General features: G+C 41.0%; 1 protein-coding gene across 1 annotated transcript in view; it reads left to right on the top strand.

The window, feature by feature from the left end:
- Positions 1–505: 505 nt before the first annotated feature.
- negr1 (neuronal growth regulator 1) overlaps positions 506–24871 on the top strand; it is a gene marked incomplete at both ends in the record, with an annotated part of 159386 nt that continues 135020 nt past the window's right edge. Inside the window, one exon of the mRNA XM_080033034.1 lies at positions 506–675. Coding sequence (XP_079889160.1) covers positions 506–675 — 170 coding nt within the window. The remainder of the gene's footprint in view (positions 676–24871) is intronic.

The following is a 24871-nucleotide window of genomic DNA, read 5'->3' as shown; positions in this document are numbered from 1 at the left end:
ATCCTCACCAGAGTTTCCCTATGGGATGCACCTGCGTCACCATCACTAAGCTCCATTTCCAAACGCTCGAATGTTTAATTTCCTTATGGGGTATAAATAGGGGGTGGTTCTCCAGTCGATATCTTTAATTGCTCCTGGGTTGTATCAATATACCTACCGGTTTTACTGCTCCATCACGAGCCACTGGGAACGGGTTGCCCGGGAAACGGCCGCATGGCAACAGGATCAGAGCCTGGGGGTTGTCTGCTTCTAGGTCTGCTCCCATTTTACATCGCATTTCCTCACTAGATGGTGTGCAAGCCACTGGAGAGTACACTTCCCCTTGCACAGTGGGCTTTACATCCAGCAAAACAAACCTGGGAAACTGTACGGCGGACTATTTCTTTACGGGGCTCCCGAGGAGGAAAAGAGTAGGGGGAAAAATACAGCGTCCTTCGTGTTAAGGTTTTCTTTTTTTCTTTGCAACAAGAAGACTTGGGAAAAGCGGTAACCGAACACAGCTGTGATGGACATAATGAGTGCTGTGCAGGATGCGTGCGTCTCTGGTCAGTGGCTTACTGCGATAATTCTCAGCCTGTGCTGCTTTCTGCCGTCCTGTTTGCCCGCTGGACAAACTGTGGACTATTCTTCGGTCGAAAGTGTGGTCAGCAGACAAGGCGACACGGCTCTACTGAGGTAAAAACAAGCCGACACAACTTCACTTTCTCCCGCTCTCTCTCGCTCGCTTTCTCTCTGGTCGAACGAAGCCTCTACCTCACGCACTCTTTGAACTGACAGTTCGTCGTTTCAAAGGTGTTGATTAACTACTTTTTTAAGACGGGGTTATCACCCGGCGCCTGCGATAAACACAAAAGGCCATTTTCCCTCCATCTCGTCCTTGTTTTCGCCTGCGAGGGGGGGCGGTCAGTGCATCGGCTGCTACACAGGACGCTGCTCTTGCGACAAGTGCAGCTCAGCCTCATCTAACGCCAAAGTTTGCTAAGATACTCTCCCTCTGTGTGTGTGTGTGTGTGTGTGTGTGTGTTGTGTCAGCTAACAGACGATGTTTTAATGTGTGGTGTGTGTGTGTAGCCTACGGGTTAAGAGCTGCCCTAGAGAGGGGGAGATATTGCCTGCATTAGTAGGCTAAATGTGCGTATGCCTACCGCTGCCTATCGCTTCAAGTTGTTAGATAACAATACGCTCGCGCCCACCATAAAAAGAGCCTAAAACGTGCATTTTTTAAAATGGGCTGCTCAGTCAGTTTTTCTGAATGTACAATGTTATGTCGCAGTTTCGAAACGCGAGGCGTAAAGAGTGCATAGTTGTCGCCGTTGATGAGAACCGAGTGATGGCAGTGACGCCCCCCCTCCCCCCTGTCACACACACACACACACACACACACACACACACACACACACACACACACACACACACACACACACACACACACACACACACACACACACACACACACACACACACACACACACACACACACACGAACTTAGGCTACTCCATAACGTCCGCTGAGATGCCAGGTGCATGGGCGTGGTTTGGACAAGTCAAGTGCACTGAGGAATTCATAACAACAATTACACATTCTGAATGTCAGTAGCCTATAATACAAAACAGAACATAGTCGACAAAGTCCAATAACAACCACAATAGCCTAGGATACTGTTGAAAAGATCGAGTTTCATTATAATATTGTGCTGTTTTATTTTGGGCTTCCATTGCAAAACAATTATAATAAATAATAATAATTTCATCAGAAAATCCCAAACTTCTTGGTATTCTCATAAGTCATGAAATCAAAAAACTAACAAAAAAAAGCAATTTTTTAAGGCTGTGATAATATCTTGTTCTACCAATATCAAATATCCGCTTAGACAGGCTGAGAGGGCAGGCCAGGCAGGCCCATTTCAATATGAATTCGGTAGATGTTGACTGCAAGAGACGCTCGCCGTGGACCTGAATACAGAGCAGAAGACTGTCCTAAGTTCCACTCAGGTTGGCTTTTAGTCATTGTCATAGTTTTCGTTCTTTTTTGCTGAAGAGCGGAATTACTCCTGTGGCATAAGGTCATCCCAAGTGGTTGTGTGGAGACAGACTGGAGTGAGTGTCTGACTATGAGAACAGCTTGGATGTGTCACAGAATTGCCTCTGCAACAGCTATGGGGCACTCTCTTTTTTTTACCTGTCCCGGCATAAAAGGACTTAGGCTACACCTCTGGCTGTTTCTTTAGAGAGGGCTTCTAAATTCCCTGGTGTCAATCTGGTTTGGCCGCGATCAGCGGCAATGCTTGAATTCCGTCGGTTTATTGGACCAGAGATTATCCCTGTGCTATGAATCAGCTCAATAAACAAGTTGCCAGCCGTCCCCTGAATGAGGCAACACTCTCCACAGGGTTATAACCTCAGTAAATGCCATCCAGAAATCTAGGAATTGGATGGGGTAAACATTTTCAAGATGCTTCCATTGCCAGACTCTTCCAGTTAATTAATGGGTTATTCAGCCCTATGACCGTAACTATTCATTGCCATTTATTCCCTCATGTGAACGATGCTGATAACACCGTGGAGTTATCACTTTGCTGTGCCCGCACCTGTTGACCTAGTAGACATTTGTAAATGTCTACTAGACATTTGTAAATGTCTACTGCCCCAGTTGCCTCTCAGGAAAGCAATTCATCACAAATATTTGTCTCCAGTGATGTCAAAGGCCTGTTCTGTCGCGGAATTTTCTCAATCCACAAGGAACCAACGGCTCTGTCTTTTTTTTCTATTCTGGGATCCAAGCATGAGCCATTTCTTTTAGGAACTCGTTACGTGAGGAAACAGTGCCTGTTTGTTTAGTTTCCTCTATTGTCAAGGCCCCTGACCATTAGAGGGCAATTTTGCTGTGCCCAAAAGCTTGATTGCTTGCTAAAAAAAATGTGAGCGTTCTGAAATACTGACAAACCCAGAAGCACGCAATTAGTCTCTGCCTCTGCATTATGGAGTAGCTCCCGAGAGCTGCGTTCCACTGTCACATGTTCATTTCCACCATCTCTTCAATTCTTAGCGCTGCATTACTGCCGCCCTGATTCATGCTGGACATTGGGTCCACCTCAATTATGTGATTGAGTGTCCTGAAGATGAGAAATGGTCCACACGTGTATCATCGCTCTATTTGGATTAGCTAGAAGCTCAGCCATTTTCTGCCCCTGACAAAGGCCCTTGTGTTTGAAATGGTTTTCGGCTGCTGCTTCTATAGTGTCTTACATGAGTGCATCGAAGTGATGCACATATGCTGCATTTTTTAAAATTCTTTTCAAATGTTGTCCTTGAGCTTCCTGGGGGAGCTCCTTATTTAGAAGCGCTAATCATCTGTGCCTTTTCGATCCTTTTTCAGGTTTTAGTCATTTAGATTCAGTTGAATAAACCCTTGACTCTTCCCAGTTAATTTCTCATCTGGCTATGAATTTAAGGGGGACAGCCAGCCAGATAAAAAGACAGTTCCCTATGCTGTCAGGAAACACACAGAATCAGTGTCAGACCTCTTCCACACAGATAAGCAGCTGTAATATACAGCACAGAGCATGTGCCTGTAAATTAAGTTGGAGCAGAGTGTATTCTCGAAATATAGGCTGCTAGCATACAGTAACAATTTGCAGTTCTATTCTTAAAGTATGTTTTTATTTCTATCCTGGGGCCCTTTTGCTTTATAAGTTGTTTTTCTATTTTTCCAATGAAATTCGTATGATGGGGGGAGAGCTAGACAAATGTCATGCTGCCCAATGCTTTAAAAGTTACATTTTACATTCAACAAAAAATAAAATACAATAGGGAATAGGCAACTAAATAGGAGACAGGTTGTACACACCAAGAATAAGACAATGATCATAGCTTATTTTTGTTGTTAAGTTTGACAGTTGGTCCTCAGCCACAAAATAAGGCCTATATAGCAGGCTGTAGCCTCAGTAATGGTGAGAAATTGACCTGTCACTAGTTTGAAAGTCTGGTATTGGTGTAAATATAAAATCATTGCCTCATGTCAACACATCAGTTGATGAAAATATGTTCTGGCTGTACAGGATTGTACTGGAGCTGTTTTTTTCTTGCCTTATCCAGGACAAAAACGGCCTAATGTATCATTTTTCTCAACTGTGTCATTATTATGGCTGTGAAAGGTCTTGACATTTACTATCAGCACTAGTGCCAGGGACAACATCTAGTTTAAATGGCTTGGTTTCTCCACCCAGCACTGCTGGTATGACAGAATAGAGGAATATTAAGTGACTGTTGAAACTGACTGTTGAGGTTTCTTGGTAAACCTTAGTGTAGGCTACTGTTTCCTTATCACCGGGCCGCGGAGTCCCGCTGTGTGTTGTTTTGAGTTTGTCTCCACCGCCATGCGTAAAGGCAGTATTATGACAGCTGACGGGAGGAAAAAGAAAAAAATCATCTCACGAATGTGAGTAAACACGAAAACCTTTTTGCTTTGCTTTCTGCGCTCACCTATTTAGCTCTCTCCCTCTAGCCCACAACTAGGCCTACACACGTTAATTCTCACACATTTTATGTAGCTACAAGTCCAAGTGGTGGGCAATTGACCTTTGGCTCAGTCCCCGCTAAGCCCCGCCCCCGAATGCAAATGAACCAATAGCGTTAAACTACTAACGACCCAGGATCCAGACTCGGACATTCTCAGCATCTATCTCCATAGAGAACCATTGGAGCCTGCGACACTTTTGTTGTTTTCTTGGCTTTATTAATTGTTAAAGACGCAAAAATGGCCAAACGATGTGCCTGGGGTACATGCAACAGCGATACGTGATTACGCCAGCTGCTCTCATTCACGTCGTTACCCCCGCGGATTTTAAAGTCAACATTGCAGCTGCTGTCAGTGCCCGCAGATATTTCAGACTGGAGGAAATTTAACAAGTTGGATTATATTTTAAAAGGGGAAAGAATGAATAGCAAGAGAAAGGCCTGCGCCAGCCTTGGACGGTTTACAACAGCGAAAAGGACCAACAATGTACGAGCGTTTCAAACGGACAGGTAGCCTACATGAACGGAAGGATGCTAGCTAGCTCTGCTGTCAGTCACACTGGATGATAACTAGGCTATCAGCTTGCTTCTTTCTACAGCCAGGGAGTCAGATTGGTGAGTCAGAAACTATTTTGGGGTTTATTTAATAATCAGTTGATGAATTGATGCCGAGTGCAAGCCATGATGCTTTTTATATTCAATTGAGCAGTTGTGTTTTCATTGTTGCTGATGGACAAACATAGTTGGAGCTGTGCAATAATCAAGGATAAAGAGATGGTTTAATTCTGATGCTGGACATAGCCTGTATGCTACTGGTACTTTATCTATTAAGATTTAGTTTATGGAGGTGCCTTCAGTTAGATTTCCTACAGAACATTGAGTGCTGTCTTTTATTTTGAAAGCTAAACAGAAGAAGCCTAGTAGTGTAACCCGGCGAAGGTTTGACTTGTTCCCCTGCGTACTTCCCGGCCCTTGATGTGAGAGACGAGTCCGTTTAGTTGATGGATGAGATGTTTTATCATTTAGAGAAAACTACAGTACGCACAAAACAGAACCTGCAGTCACTGTTGTGTCATTTCAAATACGTCTGGTCTGTGTGTGAATGTGCGAGCGAGAGCTGCCATATTGTAAACAAGCAGTCAGCTGCGACAACTTGTCCGAGTTAGCAACAGTAACTAAGGAGGGCGGGGCTTAGCCAAAGGTCAATTCTGGTGCCGACTAGTAAGGCAGCGGACGTTAACGGACTATGCATCCTTAATAAATTCACGTCAGGAACGCCGCCTGTGCGCTTGCCTGTGCGCGTTTCATCTCATTAGCATCTGTACTTTGGCCACGGCACACCTCTCCCAAGTGTGCCGTGGCCAAGGGGCTGTTCCGTGCTGGAATACGGATGGCGTGGTCACACTAGCCAAACGTTCTAGACTTTAGTATGCAAATGAGCTCGGGCACGGGGCCGCGGCCCTAGTGTGAGTGGCCCCTAAGGGCGCACTCACACTACGGCAAGTTTGCCTGTTCCGTGCTGCAGGAAGATTGCCCCCCCTCCCCACTCTCCCGCTGGCCCGTGGTCACACTGCTCCCAAAGGCCGTGGCCTGGGCACAATTGCTCCTTCATACGTCATCACGTCGTAATACGATATGTCATCACTAAGCGTACTCGCTGCCGGAATTAGTAGAACAACAATGGAGAACAACAGTAGTCGCGGATTGCCCCAAACACCTCCAAACTTATCCAGCTGCGACCATGGCTGCGACTGAATTCTGTCGCCGGCCGAAATTTCTTGCAAACTCTCCACTTCGCGATTGCACCGGAACCCACTCGTGAACCTCTTGCCGCCATTGTTTACAATTATTGTGGGGAAGAAGGGTCGCGCATCCAGCTCAGGTTGCGTATCCGTGCATGTGCGCGTGTCATCTCATTAGCATCTGTGCCGTTCTCTCTGGCACACCTCTCCCAAGTGTGCCGTGGCCAAGGAAGTTTTCCGTGCTGGAATACGGATGACGTGGTCACACTAGCCAAACGTTCCAGACTTTAGTAAATGAGCTCGGGCACGGAACAGAGGCCCAAGTGTGAGTGCGCCCTTAGAAAACCTCTCCACTTTCTGCATTTCATCACTATTTTTAAACAGGCCACTGCCAGTTCTTTTAAGCGTATGAGCAAGGCTAGCCTGGTTGGAGATCTATATAATTAGCTATGAACATATCAGGTAGCTGACTATCATAGGGAAAAACCTGGTTTAGCTCTCACAAAACATATTGTGGCACCTTCGTCTGTTGCTGTTAATTGAATGTTTAGTGCGATCTGTGTTGCTGTCAGCACAACAATACTCTGTTTCACAGTCCTTATGCTCACAGGGTCCCCACATCTCAAGGATTTGTGTTCGACAATTGATTTGACCTCATTTTTCAGCGAGTGAATAGACACTATCATGATGCAAAACAATGGGCGTGGGGGGAGGGGTTGTTGTTAGGGAGGGGTTCTCAGATGAAGCCAGCCAGGCACGTACACAAATTGTGAGAAACTCCTACTGTTTTATTGCAAATCTGAGCTTTTCTTTTAAACAGTAGAACGTAGACATATTTCCAGCGATCACATCTGTCTAGTGCTGCTGAAGGAAGGCTGGCAATACTGAAGTATTAATCAGATTCATTACTCTGGCATCCATTTGTAATAAATGTTCCTAAGTATGGGAATTAGACAACAAGGTGACATACGTACTACAGCTGAGAAGGCTTTCATAGAAGCTGCTTCCTTTAAGACCTCCGGTTAACCTCCTCCACACAGCATCCACTTGTCAGGACCCATTTTAAATTGTCATTCAGCTTATCGCTGAAAGTAGCCTAATCTCTTTCATGCAGAAACTATGAAGTTACAAAGCTATCTCTGAATATAAGTACTATCCAAAATAGCCTTGTAGCCTATTTGAATATCAAGGCTTTTTGTTATGCGTGTTCATCTGAGAGTGATACTTTTTCATCACCCAATGACGCAAAATTAATGTACCTTTCAGTCTTTTGACTCAAGTGATGCATGTTCAATTAATGTAGAAGGACACTAGTCAGGAGATAAATAAAATGTGTTTCATAGATTCAGCGTAAGGTTAGCTATTCAAATGCATATTGAAAAACAAGACATCCAAACTGTGTTGGATGGCAATGATACTCACTTATTTCTGGCTTTCTATAACACGTTGTAAGATGCTGCCAGAGCTTTTCTGTTAGATGCCAGTTAGATTAATGTATGTTGCTACTATGCGGTGGGTATAACAATAAAAGCAAGATATGCCGACTGTAAACGGTTTACAAATGGATTATGTGTAGTCATCATTTGTCAGGCAAATCAACCCATTTTATTTTCTTAAAATTAAGCATTTCTATTTCTAATGTATTTCAATCAGCACTAAAGTGATTGAGTGCCCTGCTGAATTAAAGCCTAAATTGAAATGCTTTCTCAAGGTAAACCCTTTGAGGGAAATAGATGCTATACTAGGTTTAAAGCATCTTTCTAATATTCTTATAATCACTCCAAATTTTCCCTATTCCCATGTAATTTTACATGGGAATAGGGAAAATGATTTGGGGTGGAAAATGGAGCTTTTACCCATTCCCAGCTGTGTATACTACATAATTGCAATAAATCTGCAGGAAAATCTCTGAGGAGTGTTTTTGTGTTGAGAGAAAGCTATAAGCCTCAAAATTAAACATGGTGGAGAGGGACTAAAGAGGCAATAACAAGTGATCTTTTGGGCAATTTTAAAGTGAAGTTACCTGAATCTGAATTTTTCAGAAGAACATCTCTACCCTGGTCACTCTTTTTTACGTCACTGAAAGCTTGGTCTGGAACCAGTTAAATTGAGCACTGGGTTGGGATTTGTCCACTTGCTATACAAGTTATAACATGAGGGTAAACACTTTCAATCAAAGAGTTTTCACAGATTGCTTAAGCAGTAGTGTGCATTGATTTTCAATAGGCTGTATCAGAAAGAAACGCTGTGTCTTTCGCGTCCTTGTGGCTGTGGTCTTTTTGTGTAGAAGATTAAGCTATTCTCTCTGACAGCCATTCCACAGAAAATTTATTTTTACCACCAGCTCTTTTGTTGATTAGTGTACTGACTTTTACTGCTCCAAATCATGTACCAACCAGTCTTTTATCACAGAGAGCTAAAAGGATTCCTCGGAGCCTCTTCAATTAAAATCCCTAATCAATCAGTTATCATCTCCTTGTGTTTCATGATAATTAGTTGTGTTACTCTGACAACACTGCATAATCTCATCTATGCCTTCACAGTTGAGTCTTTATACCAGCTCGTCTTCGTATGCCATTCATGTCAGCAGGTAGACAAAACTGGCTGACATCAGAGTCTGAAGTGATGGATAAGCTTTAAAACAAAGAGTGCAGGCGATGGGGTGGTACACTTTGCTTGGTATGCTGAGAATGGAAAACCCCTCAACCTTTAGTAAGCATTTGGGGAATGAAACATTCCCTGCTAAAAAAAAAAATCTGCAGACAGTAGGCATAATAATCCTTGGATTCAGTTCTGCTCAGTTAGTCAGGTGTACCTGTCATGCATTTGATTGACCAAACTCTTTATGAACTTTTAAAGCCTGTTTCCAATGAGTAATTAGTTGCAGAAGTGTAACCGAATCATCATCAACATGGGAGATATTGCCTTAATATAGAGCGGTTGATGTCATTTTCTTCAATGCAAGATCTTATGTGTAGCATGCTTTGAGGCTGGAGGGACTATAGGTAAACATTAGTCTGATCTCATGGGAATAATAAATCAGAGGTGTTGACAAATGATTATCTTAGTGATGCCCTTCAGCCAATTTAAACAATCCAGAGGGAATTCATCTCTTGCAGAGGATATTTTCTTGTCCTATAATGAAATTCAACATTAGTCCATTCTCTTGTATCTTGGATGTACAGTAGAAATAAGTGTTTTGTTCTGAGGAACCATCATTTAATGAGTTAGGAATATAGCTCACATCCTACAGCACTACGAAAGTAATGCTTATACTGTAGCTTAACTAACAATTATGCAGTTTTAAGTTGAATCCTTAAGGAATAGAATAATTTCCATTACACAGATTAAAAAATGTATCAGTGCATCTTATTATAAGTCATACTTCACTGCTCAGATTCTCTTTGAAAATCTTTAGAACTACCTTGTCAGTGTTTTCAGCTGTCAATCAAGGGATGGAGTATTCAATGTAATCCCTACTTTAGCTCTTTAGTCAGCTCACTCCTAGTTCACGATGGCTGGTCTCTCATAGCTGAAGCTCCATCATAATTCATTTGGCTCTATGTTGGCATGGCTAAAGAATTTTAATTGCAGTCGCCCTGAGCAGGTTTTAGGTTTTGTTTTTCTTTTTGTTCTCTTTTCTCTCTCTTCCTGTCATCTGCATAATGAGTGTGTGGATTTCAGGATGCTGTAAATGTTGGTTGGAGCAGAGTAATTGGACAGTCTGCATTGGTAATTATTAGTAAACGGAGAGAGAAGTAACCAAGCAAATCACTATTACTGAGAATGCAGAATGGTGCCACCATTTGTGTTGAGAGGGTTCAGGTGTTAAGGTAACTGAATTGTCATGCTGCATAGAGATGAACAAAATCCTCATCGGTGAGACTCATTAATTTTATTGTCCAGAGTTAAATGCACAGAAAATGTAGGCAAGATATAAAAAAATACCAGGGCAAAGTTTGCCGAAAAAGCTTTTCATTTAATTTGGTGGAGGATGAAAGGCTGTCAAGACAAATGCCCCATTCGAAAACTTACAGCTTTGTTGTAGATTAATGACAGCATACTCTGTACAGTCATCCAATTAAATAGAACACAATGTGGTGTTGCTCAATTGTAATTTAAAACAGTCCCCTCAGCTCTTGACTTATTATGGCAACGCACACCATTATGGTCAGTTACAAAGGTAAGCTAAATGTTTGACTGAGAATAGTGTTACCTCCATTGTTAAATGTGGTAAATCGTAATTTTATTTAGGCCACTAAAAGTAGAAAAGAGCATTCTAAGTATAGACTGTCAAGCTTTGTCCCGGCTGCACCATGGCATGGAGATTGACTTGATAGGCTAATGTTAAACAGCGAATTCATTAACTGATCTGTGAGCCTGCCACTTATTAGGGTTCTAATTTTAGACTCGGGTGTGCCGCTATTCATAAAGGGAATGTTTTTTCTCCACACTTTTGTCTCCGAATCTCCCTCTCCCTCTCTGTTAAACCTTATCTATATCTCTTTTTCTCTAGAACTCTCTGCTCCTTAATTACAACTAATGCTGGGTTTACACTAAAGGACTTTTAAAAGACTTTGAAAAGACTGAAGACTGACACCCTCTCACATCTAAAGACTCAACATCAACTCACACCTGATGACAATTAGTCATTAGTTCTCTGAGTTTTCAGTCACAGACTGAGATTTTGAAAAGACTGGGGGTCTCATATTGCAAGACTACAACTAGATTCCTTTTGAAATTAATATAATTTCCAATCCTGCTACGGGGGATTAAAAGTGATTTCAGTTAAATAAAACGCAGGTAAAATGGACTGGGTGTATTTAAACAACTCTATGCCCTTATCACGTAGGCTTTGTGTCATGCATGATCACGTTTAAAACTGCAAACGTGATTGTGATTATATTTAATTACAAAAAAGTTAATTCAATATTCCGAGAGGGGGATATCCTGTAGTTATTTGACCAAATGTATACTGATATCGTCCCCAAATAACTCTCACTCCTAACCCTGTATTTGACGGTAAAGTGTTAAGGTTGCGCGTGACAACCTGGTTCCCTCGCCGAGGCTTTTACGTGAAAGTGTCTGGAAAAAGTGCCTCACAGCTGGACACAGGTCGCAACTAATGACTGTGACAGTGTTCACGTCATTTCGCTTGAGCCAACCCCTTAACGATAATATCAAATCTGTCTGATAATGTCGGAACGTCAAGACGGGGAGAAGACTGGCTGAAATCGGGTCGGAAGACCACTATACACCAAACGGCTGAGATTACGGGCACGCGCCACAACTCCAGCAAGACTCCCGTGATTTCAGTCCGACATTGAAAGTTTGTCTGCGACTGTCAAATCGCGTGAAAAGTCGTGTAGTGTAAGCCCACCATAAAGGTACAGCACCTAAGGCAAATGTAGTCGTGATCCGTTTCTACCTAGTAATCAATGAGCTGGCTCTGTCTTTACTGTTTGGACTGAATATGTTAGCTTAGCTGTGTTCTGCTCTGAGTGATAGTCAGCAGCAGTCAACTCATTACTTGATCAAAGGAATCACAATAAATCAAAGACTGCTAAAGATTAAACAGCAGCCTTGATAAGTCATCAAATGATCAATTATCCCATTTGAGATAGACTGGACCATACTTTTAGCTGACCACATCATATTCCCTAACAATAGAGATGCACATCTAAAACCACCATATTTTGCTCAGCACAACACATTTATAAATAATTTTGTCCAGTCCACTAACAGTACTTGTTTGGGACTGCAGTTCTTACTGTTGCCAGTCGTAATTGAAGCGTTCCTTTCGCACAGTCAGTTTGCAGTGCATGCTGCTCTGTTTTTTGTCTTTAATTAGCCAATATTTCACTAAACTGCTACAAGTTCTGTGACCTTTTTTCATTTTGTCAATGACGGCTTCATCTGCTTCTGCTGGTCATGGTCGCTGGGTTTTACTTCTGTCGTCACTCATTTCCTACAAGTTCAAAATACAGATTCTTTAAAAAAAATCAGCTGTCGACAGTGCTGTCAACTAAGTGGCCGTGTCCACAGAGAGAGTTTATTGCGTTGCCAGCCCTTTACTGCAATTAATTCAATTGTAGAACGCGCTAGCTAGCAGCACACCTCTTCCCAGCATTGCCTCTGGCTTTTAAACGCACTCGATGCCTCACATTTTATTTGTTGCGCTACGGGCGCCTCAAATTCAAAACGTTAAACTTTTTGAGAAAAGCATCGCTTGCCAACGTCTTTTTTTGAGTAACTCAAAATCGAGGAAGGCGGGACTAGAAACTAGCCTGGTCCTACCAGACCATCGTACTTTATTTCATTTGTACAGAAGATCTGGATTGCTCAATTGACAAAAGTTAACTCACTTCACGGCGGATGTCAGTTGAAGTTTAAAACTTTTGGATCAGCCCAGTGCCACTCTGGATCTGCCAACCAATCGCATAATGTTTGGTCGTAACGTGTAATGCGCTGGCTTCTGAGCCACTCCCTCTGTTCGCTGATCAGACGGGCAAAAATCTGGCGGAGAAAACCTAAGAATATACTGCAGGCCCAGACAAATTTGAGCGGAAGTACGTAAGCGGGCGGTGCCAGGCAAACTAGAAGCCAATTGTGAACGTTAATTGGTCTTGTGGCGCTCCATACGATGTGGTCTGTTCGCATTGGAAAAACTCTAAGCATGATTTCCAAAGCACTCTGAATTGAAATTGTGAACATGGCCCCTAAGTCGAAAGGAAGGTTTAGCTGCATGAACTAATTTTCAGTTATTCTGACATTTGAGAATATAATCTTCTTATTATTTAACAATTAAAATTATCTTTACTCACACTTAACAGCCTTAAAAAGTGTTTAGGTGTACAGACACTCAACCAGCAATTCAAGGCTGTTGCCAGTTTCTCAGCAGAAGAATAAACTACATTGATTTTTTACAGGTTTCTCAAACCCACAGAGTATGGGTTTGGCAGCATTAACAACTATCCTGCTAATTTAGAAGCTTTTGGATCAGGAAAAGGGAAAGTATTTCTCTCAGGAGATATTTTAAACACCCTCTATAACGCCATCAAACTTACAAGCTTTACTGAACAACATAGAATTAACCTCAGCTCGGTTCTCTGTAGCAAATGTTTTTCCTATCTCCTTATTATACCCAGTCAGCAGCATTAAGACAAGGAGGATTAAAGCTTCGTGCTAATTAACATCTAGCCCTACAAGCTCCAAATTAAATTTACTTGTAGCACAGTGGCGCATCTACCATAGCTCTGTCATGTAAAAATGTGCATGCCTGTTGGATTTAACACACAAGCTTACATCTTACTATATTTTGAAAAGGCTCATCCAGGTGCCACAATATAACTTCCCTGAGGCATGAAATCAGTTTCTTCTACAGTACATTCCGCTATCTCTAAAACAGCCAGTTGTCTTTAGTGGAAGTGTGTGGGCCACATCTTTCTTCCACAAACCTCAAATCCAGGCTACGTCTTTGATTCCAACACAATGCCCCCGCTGCCTGCCTCTCTACACTGTGTGACTGTCAGAATATTTACCCTTGTTTTTGCCAGAACAGTTGCTAATAGGTAGTCTCTTCAAAGCCCCACAAGGATAATCCTGTCATCTTTGTTTTCATGGCCACCTCAGGGCCATCCAACAAGTTAAAAAAAAAGAAAAAAAATCCTGCAGTCAGTATTTGTGAGGTTCTTTCTCGCTGGTGACTTCAATGGCATAAATACTGGCTCTCACTTATGGGAATTTTGGAGCCAGATGCTTTCTTTATTATGTTGTGTTAATGCTGATGCCACCACAACACAAAGGTGCGGGGGTGGTAGGTTGTTCTTGATACAGTAGCGCTCCTGTAAATTTCTGCTTTCACATTGGATTTAGGCTATTTTTCCAATTTTTCCATCATACACATTGACGTACAACAACCAACTGATAAACATCCACATTGTCTCTGACAGACCAATGTGCCCAATCATTTATTCTCTGGGCAGGCCACTGATTTTCAGATTTACACTTATAACAGTATTTGCTGGGTTTTTCTTTGTTGGGAACAAAGCAATTTACATGTTTGATGTCATTTTAAGGACTGTGGGCTAAGAAGAGCAGGTAGGGTTGTACAGATCATTGTTAGAAATACACTCTAGAATCAAAATTGTTTACAACGAAGCAAAAAATTAGGCTTCTGCACTTGACCCAGTAGTACATGACAAGAATAGTGTTGCTGACTAAAAGACATTTGAAGGTCTGAGACAAGGTGATTTCAATACTTATGATGACATCTCAAGAGTTCATATTTTAGAAACTTTGCAGTCATATTACAATGCAGAATAAACTGGTGTACAAGTTGAGTCAGGTATTTTGTATTGACATAAAACATTGTATGAAGAAAACTGAGTAAAGTTTAAGGTTTTAAATAAATTTGACCATACCGAAAAATAACAACCAGGAGACATTGTATAAGAGTTGCAGACAAAATGTTTGGAAGTGGAATTGAACAGCATCGTTTTTCCTTAAAAAATCACCCAGATACAGTATAATCAATGATGAGACACTGAGTAGTAAGCATAGTCATATTTAAAAGTATAATGGATACACTTTTACATTTCTGGATGAAATAACTGACAACCACTCGTTATGCAAACAGACAAAAAAAAATCTTCACTGTTACTCTACAAACTGGTTCATGGTTCATAGTTTGACATCTAAGAATATGATGTGGAATAGTCAATGACAGTCAGAATACACTCAGTAAATTACATCCATTTTCTGCTACTCGTAAAGCAGTTAGACGTCGTAGGATTGTGCAGAACAGAAATTCAACCTGCAGTTCCAGTTTTAATTTTAGCCCTGACACTGTCAGATTCAGCTTTCCAGCTACCATTGCAATGAAGAAATAAAGGGAAACAGCTTTGAATGTTTGACAAATACTGTAAATTAGTCTCGATTCTCTCGAATACTGACTTACCTACTGTATTTCACTATGCTGTCATGTCTACTACACCCTTTTTTCATTGCTGGAAAAATATGAGAATTATTGTCATTAAGAACAACTAAAAAACTTGTTTTAAATAGCCATGGAATAGAATTTGACTGATTGGTTAAAACAGGAAAATCCAATAGCTAATTATTATTCCCCATGTCTCGTATTTTTGCACTTTTGCATAATAAATGTTTATATTTAGGTTGACTTGGCAACAGATTTAACAAGTCCCACAATATAAGGCTATGTAATATTCTATTAAAAAAATATGTAATTTTTTCCCAATAATATAATTTTTTGGCAGTCGATAGTTTTCATGTGCCAGACCAGCGTATTCCATGTGCTGTAGACATGTGATACGCTGGTCACCTGCTGTTTTCTTGTTGATGCAGTGTAGTAGTAGTTCTTTTTACAGTAGTGAAATAGTGACATGCTGCAGCATGTCACTATTTCACTACTGTAAAACTACATCTGACAGCAAGGAAACCTTCAAATCAAATCAGTTTTATTTGTATAGCCCAATATCACAAATTGACATTTGCCTCAGTGGGCTTTACATTCCATACAATATGATACAATATGACACCCTGCCCTTACACCCTTAGCTCGGCTGAGAAAAAACTCCCAGTAAAAAACCCTTTACCGGGATTAAAAAAAAAAGTTTGAAGAAATCTCAGGGAGAGTTGACAAAGTAAGGGATCCCTCTCCCAGGACGGACATGTTGCAATAGATGTCATAAGTAGAGAAAATCACGAAGGATTTTGATCATTGACCAGATGTTTACATAATACTTTAATAGTAAAGCGTGAATAGTGTGGATGCAGGAGGACTTCAGATGCTGCCAGAGGATCCACACCGTCTCATTTCACCAGGGAAATCACAGGTTTCCAGCGCCGGGAATACATCCCACATCTCCAGGCGGCGTCTTTAACCACTGCAACATCTTCCGCTTCTTCATATGGACATCTGCCAGTTCATCCACATTTGATTTTTATTTTACACCATCAGCTAAAATCTGTCCTTGAGTGTCAACTCAACTAGTCCTTTGCTAAATTATTCCACAGATAGATATGTTTTTCCTCTCACAGTTGATTATTGGGGCGTGCTGTATACAGCTGCATGCATGATTCATTCAGGCAGTCCTTTGTAGAGATTAAAAACTGAATAAGAATAATTCCCGCTGTAAAGAGTTTTAGAAGTTGCTAATGAACTAGCAAGCCTGAATAAGGCAGTGCATCTACCTGAAGTCCTGATTTAATTCTCAGAAGTGCTTGCTTAACACAGATGAGAGTCACCCACAGAATAAATTCAAAGGCTTCTGTCCATGTCATCTCCGCCTCCTCCTCATTCTAAATTCTTATGATTTTCACTTGAATGTGACACGCTTAAGCCTCTCCTGGTTTAGTCTGCCACACAAGTCCTAATTAAACAGTCAAGAGGCTGACTCAAACATTAACAAATAGGATTAAATGCAGCAGATAAAAGAAGAATGATAACTAAAAGACAAAAAAGAGAGGAGAGAAAATTTAATAATACATTAATAAAAGAGTGAAAAAATATACATTTCATAGTGTTTGCTGATAAAGTAGGCAAGAGATTGAGTTTGCGGGGACTTAAATGACAGTAATGGATCTTTGGACTTGTTTCGACATCGTAATAAGATTTAGAGGCACATCATGTATATTTATTCAGGAAGGTGTTTTACATAATGCTCTTTGTGCTCTCCAATTGCCAAGCTCAGTCATGCCTCAGTGCGCACCAACGATCTCTCGACCCAGACACTGAACCTTCGTCCTTCATTGAAAACCATAGAACACTTCAGCCGACTGTTATTACATGTCTTCCCAACCATATGGTTTGCAAGCTTAATAATTGCCTGTGCCTGCGTTACAGAATATTGTGAATTAATTCATGATACAAACGTGCTGTGCTGTTTAGCAAACCGTTCCATAGGACACTGGCTTTCTGTTTACTCTGCTGCAACCCTCTGAGCCCTAAATGGATTAATGATCCAGAGATTGTCAGTTCATATGCAGGCCCAGAGGGTATCGCTGATATGTCCTTGAACGAGGCACTTAATCTAAATTGTGTCAGTTAATATCCATCTTCATAAATGCATTATACACATATCATAGGTTAAAAGTCACCTTCGATGAAGTCAGGGGAAACAAACAATGCAGGCCCCAGATAGCACCTTGGCCCACACCATCTTGGAGTTGTTTGAAGCCCCAATCATAATGTATTCTATTGTGCAAAGAGGCATTAGTCTATTTTATTGCAGGTATAGTTCCACTGTTCCATAGGTTTAGGTTCTCATCTTCTGTCATTATTTCTGTCTGGTGGTGCCAAATGTAGTCTCAACTTAGTCTGGCAAATGTAAACTACATAGTGAAGTTGAGTTGCTGAGATGCTAGGGAGCTTCTTGGGCATGCTTAATCAGAACAGTAAAGCTTGCACACTTCTCTGAGTGGGTGGTTTGCTCGGACCCGGACCCCACATTCTCTGGGAGGGGAGTTTGCCGGTTTTGCCCAATTAGTGCTGAAATGTGTAGCAATGCGTCAGCAGGGAAGTGTGTCATCAATCATCACTCCAGCTCCAGGCTTGTTCCAACCCTTTTCCCTATCTGGCAGAAGGAGAAAGAAGGAGAGCAGAGAATGACAGTGGTCAGCCAATTCCCGGAATGACAAAGGACTGCTCAGAACCTGCATTAAAACCTACCTTCTGGCATCAATGAAGGGATAATTATTAGGGCTGTAACGATATGTTTATCGAACCGAGAATCCCGATACACAGAGCCACGATCCCGCATCGCAGTGTGAGAAGGCAGAATCGTGCCTTTTTTTTTAAGGCTTAAGTTTTGGATAAAAGGTTTGGTGAAGGAAGCTGTAGCTGTTAAGTGTTTATTTTTTTTCAAACTTGATTTTTGGTTTACAGCACTGTTCAATATTTTAAATTTTTTAACAATATTATTTTGTTATTATTTTGGTATTCATGTTGCTCAGGGTGGGAAATTAACTTTTTTGCCCACCTGCCACAGTGGCGGGTGGATGCCAAATTTTACCAGTCACTTTTATTTTTTACCTGCCACCTTTTTCAAGCACTGCATAACATTTTGAATTGCACTACTCGTAGACTGTAGAAGAGGTGGGAAAAGCTGCTAACTGCTAATAGTGATGCTAACGGAACACGAGCGGAGAGGTGTATCTCCTGCTCTGGCCGCAGCTGGGAGGGGCTGCTGCGCGAGGACCGGGCCGCCTGTCAGTGCTCTGTGACGGGGGACGGGCCGGGAGGCTCCCGCTGCTCGTTGAGAAGCGTTAAAAGTGATATATTTGCTTCGGCGAAAAAGTCACCAATTACACCAGAAAAAAAGCTAGATTTGTCGCTTGTAGCTGTTTTGAAAAAAAAGTCGCCAGGGGGGCTGAAAAGTAGCTAAATATAGCGACAAAATCGCTAAGTTGGCAACACTGCATATTAAGAAGGTTAGCTTCGATGCTCGCGGCAAATGATTTCCCATGATGCTCTGGGAGAGTCTTGGACCAATCAAAGGTTTGGTTGGTTACGTCATACACCTGTACACCAATGGGCGGCTGCCACGTTTGTGTGACGAAAACTAATGTTCCGAGGCAAAGCCCAAAGCCCGGGAGAGCTTCTATGTTTCTGTACACAGCGCTTGAAACCGTGAACACGTTGTAGTATATTTTGAAAAAATCCACCCGCCACTGTGGCGGGTAGACATGGCAAAGTCACCCGCCAATTTGAAAAAATACCCACCATTGGCGGGTGGCGGGTGCTAATTTACCACCCTGATGTTGCTTATATTGTTATTTGTGTTCAAATCAGTTCAGGTTATTTGTTATTAAATGTTACATTAAGTTAACTGTTATTATAAATGTTATTTAAATAAAATGCTTTTCAGATTTCAAAAATCGTTGTATGTATCGTGGGTCAAAAATTGTGATACAAATCGAATTGTGAGTTTTTATATCGTTACAGCCCTAATAATAATGTATTTTGATCAGATTGTTTTGACATTTAGGAAATTCATCAAATATGCATTCAGTTGAAGGAAAAGGCTGGTGATATTCTGGTTTCTTATTATTCTCAACTACTTAGAACAAAACCAACAATGCCTGACTTGTATTGCCACCAGTCAAGGCCTCATGCACCTTACATCTGTGCAATAAACCTCCATTGAAGAAGATAGCAGTGAGTCACATCATTGCACTGTGATATGTTAAACTCTGCACACTGGCATGCTGTTATAAATACGCTCTAATTCACAAAACCTGTTTCTGAAAATAGAGCCCAATAAATACAATATGTAAGGGTTGTGCTTAGGGGTGTGCACGTGTACACGTGTAACCGTTTAATCATAACCGTTTAGGAAAAATCAATAAACGAAAACCGTTTAAAAAAAAAACTTCAAATTTAAAATTTTCTTTTTTTCAAAGTTTTTAAATATGTTCTGGAGACACACATTTATTGATTTTACATCACTAGTAGGCCTAAACTAATTGGGGATGATAAAAGCTAGTCTGCCGAATCGGTCTGTCCCTCGGCGAGTGTGTGAGTGTGTGTATCGGCGCACACACACACACACACACACACACACACGGGGAGTCGCCGTGCCGGTGCTCGACTCACAGCCACGGAAGAGTGATGAAAGATAACCTAAAGATTAAAGTTACTCGGTTGACGTGAACTAAGCTCGTAAGTAGCCCGAACTTTATAACACCTTTTCAACCTGCATGAACGTGGACATGTAGAAAGCGATAGGCTATATTAATCAGGAAATGAATGAAGCGCGATAATGACGGAGCAGATGTCAGGCGAACGTGTGTTTGTGTTTGTACCATGGACCTATTATAAGAGGTGTGTAAACGAGCATAGTTCATTTCAACTGTGTGACAGGCGAACGAACGCGTATGTGTGTGTATGTGTGTGTGTGCGCGCAGGACGGCGGGCGCGCAAAGACAATGACGTCACGGTTAACCGTGTACACGAAAAAAATTCCGTCGTGTACACGGTTAGACATTTTTGTAAATGTTCACACCCCTGTGCTGTTAATCTAATGTTACATTTCAAATACCAGCTTTGCTTCCAATGATTAAGAAAACAACACAGAGGCAATACATCAGGGGTGTCCAAACTTTTTTCACTGAGGGCCACATACAGAAAAATCTACGAAGGGCCGGGCCACTTTGCAAAAATAACACATTTATCAGGACATGTAGCTGCTCTGATGTTTAGTTTCATAGTGTCTTCGTAAATTGTAATCCTTCTTCACGGCAACACTTTACTTGCACATTAAAAAGATACATCCCCCCTCTTGTTAAATGCCATTAATACACCCAGTGTTTTCTGCTTTTACGTCTAATGTCCAGCTTGGTGAAAATAGTAGCCAGCCGAGATCCCGCCCCTTCAAGAAGGGTCCGGGGGTATGTCCCCCCGGGAGATTTTTTTAAGTTTTTAAAGTGAAATGCATGAATCTGGTGCACTGTGAGAGGGAAATTAAGAGGCTAAAGCTGAAGAATTTTGTATGAAAAAAAATTTAAACACTGTGTCAGATGAATTAGAAGCTATTGGAGAAGGACACATGGATTTTCCATAATAATATTAATTTAAATTAAAATATTATGCAGGGTCCTCTGGGATGGCCTTGGTGCTCTTTTTCTTTTATGGGACATATTTCTCTGTAATATAATGAGTGCATTTAGATTATTTAAAAATTAAAAGGGCCATATTACATTATATTTTTAAAATGTGCCAAGGGCCAATCAATCCGTTTTGACACCCTGCACTAGTGGGTTAACTAAGAAATGCAAAACAAAATTTTTTTATTTTTTTTTTTTTTTCAAAGGGCCATATTGCATTATATTTTTAAAATCGGCCGCGGGCCAATAAAAAGCGGGCCGCGGGCCGCAGTTGGCCCGCGGGCCGTAGTTTGGACACCCCTGCAATACATGGTATCTGCACATTTTTAAAGTTCAAATTTAAAGACATTTAAGACCTTTTTAAGACCTCTAAAATGAAAAAATAATACCAATACCGCGGTAACAGAAATCGACAAACTACACTATACTCCGTAAAGGGTTGCATTAAATCTGACTACCAAATATTCAATGCACTTTAGCTAACGACTGCTGTCTAATTACAGAAAATAAAAAACGAAAAGGTCCAACTAGCTGATCTTTTGAGGGAACTATTAGTATCTTTAAAGATGAGCTAGTTGGACCTTTTCGGGTTGAAGATGGCCTCAAAGTCCACTCCCAAACCTACTGCCAGTTTCTAGAAGATACTTTCTTCAGTGGTACAGTAAAAGGTCTGCATCTTTCAAGAAGACCATGATTTTTATGCAGGACAATGCTCCATCACATGCATCGAAGTACTCAATTGCATGGCTAGCCAGTAAAGGCCTTAAGGATGAAAAAATAATGACATAACCCCCTTCCTCACCTGACCTAAACCCTATTGAGAACCTGTGGGCCCTGCTTAAACGGGATATTTACAGTGAAGGAAATCAGTACACCTCTCGGAACAGTGTCTGGGAGGCTGTGGTTGCTGCTGCACAAAAAGTTGATCGTCAACAGATCAAGAAACTGACAGACTCCATGAATGGAAGGCTTGTGACAGTTATTGAAAAGAAGGGTGGCTATATTGGTCACTGATTTATTGCTATATTGGTCACTGATTATTTTTTTTTATATGTCGGACATTTTTATTTGTAAATGTTGAGTTGTTTTATTATTCTCACTGTAACAGATGAAAATAAACAAGTGAGATGGGAACATTTTCGTTTTTTTATTTAGTTGCAGAATAATTCTGCATATTAATAGTTGCCTAATAATAGCAAAACATATTTGTAAGAAAGACAAAATCTCACCTTTACTTTCGTAAACATTCAGGTTTAGGTTCTTTAACATTTTGGATTGACCGAGAGCACTGTAGTTGTTCAATAATACAATTAATCCTCAAAAATACAACTTGCCTAAAAAATTTGCACACAGTGTAAGAGATCACTGTAAAGGCAACCTGAAAACCAATCATTACCACCTTTTCAACCAATTACAGAACTGTATCAATTGGTTTACATTTAGCCTACTGATTAATCGAGTAACAAGAACAGTTTAATCAATTTAGAAAATATGTGTTAGGTGCAGCATACAATATTTTAATTAAGCTAAATTAAAAATTGGATATTTTGGGGGAAGAATAATCCGAATGTTCTTCATATTTTAATTCCTTATTCAATAAATAACAAACATAGTCCATTAACTTTATTTTTCAGAACTTATGGCAGAAACTATTTAAAAATTGGTTCCACAGGTCAAGGGAGGTTTTTGCAATTTCAAAATCGTATGTTGGCCAACTGTAGATTTACATCCATGCTCACGAGACCTGCGGTAATTTGCGCAAAGTAATTTGTTCTTCATACAGTATTGTTGCAGGCGAGTTGTACCGATTGGCAAAGGAAACGTAGGCTACTATCTGCGATTGATGGGAGGATCGGCAATAGTTTTTATCTAGCTGTCAGAAAGGGAGTGCAGTGTGGAGAGAAAGAAAGTGACAGAAAGAGACCCGCGTCTCACTCCATGAGCTCACGCCAAGTCAACGCGACCTGAATGAGCTGAATGAACGTCTGATGAGCAGCTATTTATAAATATAGATACATAAACATTGTTTACTAAACACAATCAACGTGTTGTGTGATTTGCGACAGTAGCCTACCTATATCAGCGGACGGGTGGTTGCGCACTTACAAGCAGCGGCAGTGTGTGGTCGCGGGGTGAAAAAAGCCAGCCAGTCGTCCTCCCTCCACCTCTCACCGAATTTATAATAGCTGGGCATGCATTTCGCTGGGACGTTCTCTCCTTTTTTGCTCTACCGCGGCCGACTTCAAATTCGAAAGCAGGGAACACACATTCTTCTTCTACGTTTTAAATGCGGTACTCAGCCTCACACGGCCGTAGGCCTACTGCCTCTAGCGTATGTGTTGGACTTGCCGGATATCTTTGAAGAATAGGCTATAAAACACCGATAAAATAAAAACATAGAAATCTAACAATTAAACTAGAAAACTAGAATGAAACAAATAAGGCAAGCTCATTAATTCTGCCCCCGATTAAATTTAATGCCGCCCACCCAATAATTCCAGACTTTTTAAGACATTTAAGGCCTTGAATATTGAAACTTAAATTTAATGACTTTTAATGCTTTTCAAGATCCGCGGCAACCCTGCAATAAGACAAAATAAAACAATATTTTGCTGCATTCTGTTTTGCAATGCCGGTCCATGTCCATGGCACGTGTGGTTTCACCCCTCCCTAAAAACCCAAACTCCCTACTTACTGAAATCTGGTTGTTTTAGTCGAGATATGCTATATTTCCCCTAACTTATTTAAAATCACTGATAAGGACCAACGTTCAACTTGAACTTGAACGAGACTGAGCAGAGAGAAATGCTTGGAGTCACATGAGCACATTTATTTACCGCTATTCACGGCCTTTCGCGCAGTTATGACCATGGAAAAGCACACATCACACTTGCTAGTACATACATTGTGCAGCACTAAAATTATTATTATTATTATTATAATTTTTTTACATTTTTTGGTCGGTCAATAGTCAAGGAGGGGGGCTGGTGTTGCTAAGGCGGCCGCCTTAGCCACAAAGCGCTGGGGGAAACACTGGTAATCCATAGGGCTGGCCCGAATGCCATTTTTCAGGCTTCGAGTATTCGTTGGTTTTTCTGAGCGAATATTCGGATATTTGTTCCAGAAAAACACACCATCAAACCAACATTAATAATGCCAATGTACTCACTGAAACCGAGTGTGTGAGCCGAGACAGCAAGCTGCGTAGTTTGTTGATGCTTTAATAACTTTCAAACGGTAGTAAAGTTGGAGTTCCTTACTTTTTCCCCGTGGAGGCAACAGCTGTTTTTCGTTCCAAATCAGCTGTCCTCTGCGCCATCGTAACCCATACAGGAGCTTATCAATTCATCCAGGAATGTGCATCTTTTCGGCGATTTATACATCCATACAAAGATCCAATATTGATAGTCTTTTTTGTCCATATTATATCCATTATTGACCGCCTATTCCCATGATGCAAGCAAGTCACGGTTGATGATGGCTGATGTAAACAAACAGCTGAGCTAAGCTAACGTTAGCATTACGCCAAGCATAAGCATTACATTTCCTTCCGAAATCGCTCTAATGTTGTGGTAGCCTATAGAGTTATTAGGAACACAATCTATTCTTCCTCCATCTCTCTCTCCCTCCTGCGCTTGGTGCCGCTTTTAGTTTGCCTCACTCTTGTAACATCACGTAGCCTACTACATCACCGGTTGCGCAAAGGGCAGCGGCCAACTAGGTCAAAGTTCAAATAATTCGATAATATATTTAAAATTAACGTCTAATTTGTATTTTACAATTGTTTTATAACTTGTGTATCCAAATATTGTTCGCTGACAAAATATACTGCAGTTTGAGCTACCTTTGCAAAAAAAAAAAAAAAAAAAAAAAAGAATATCCCGAATACTGAATTGAGCTCCGAATACTAATTTAACAATCGAATACTCGGATATTCGAATAATTCGGGCCAGCCCTAGTTATCCAAACAGCTACACTCCTGGCAT

This window comes from Ammodytes marinus, assembly GCF_949987685.1.
Source record: "Ammodytes marinus genome assembly, chromosome: 8".
Classification (NCBI taxonomy): Eukaryota; Metazoa; Chordata; class Actinopteri; order Uranoscopiformes; family Ammodytidae; genus Ammodytes; species Ammodytes marinus.
This window is presented reverse-complemented; position numbering and strand designations above follow the sequence as displayed.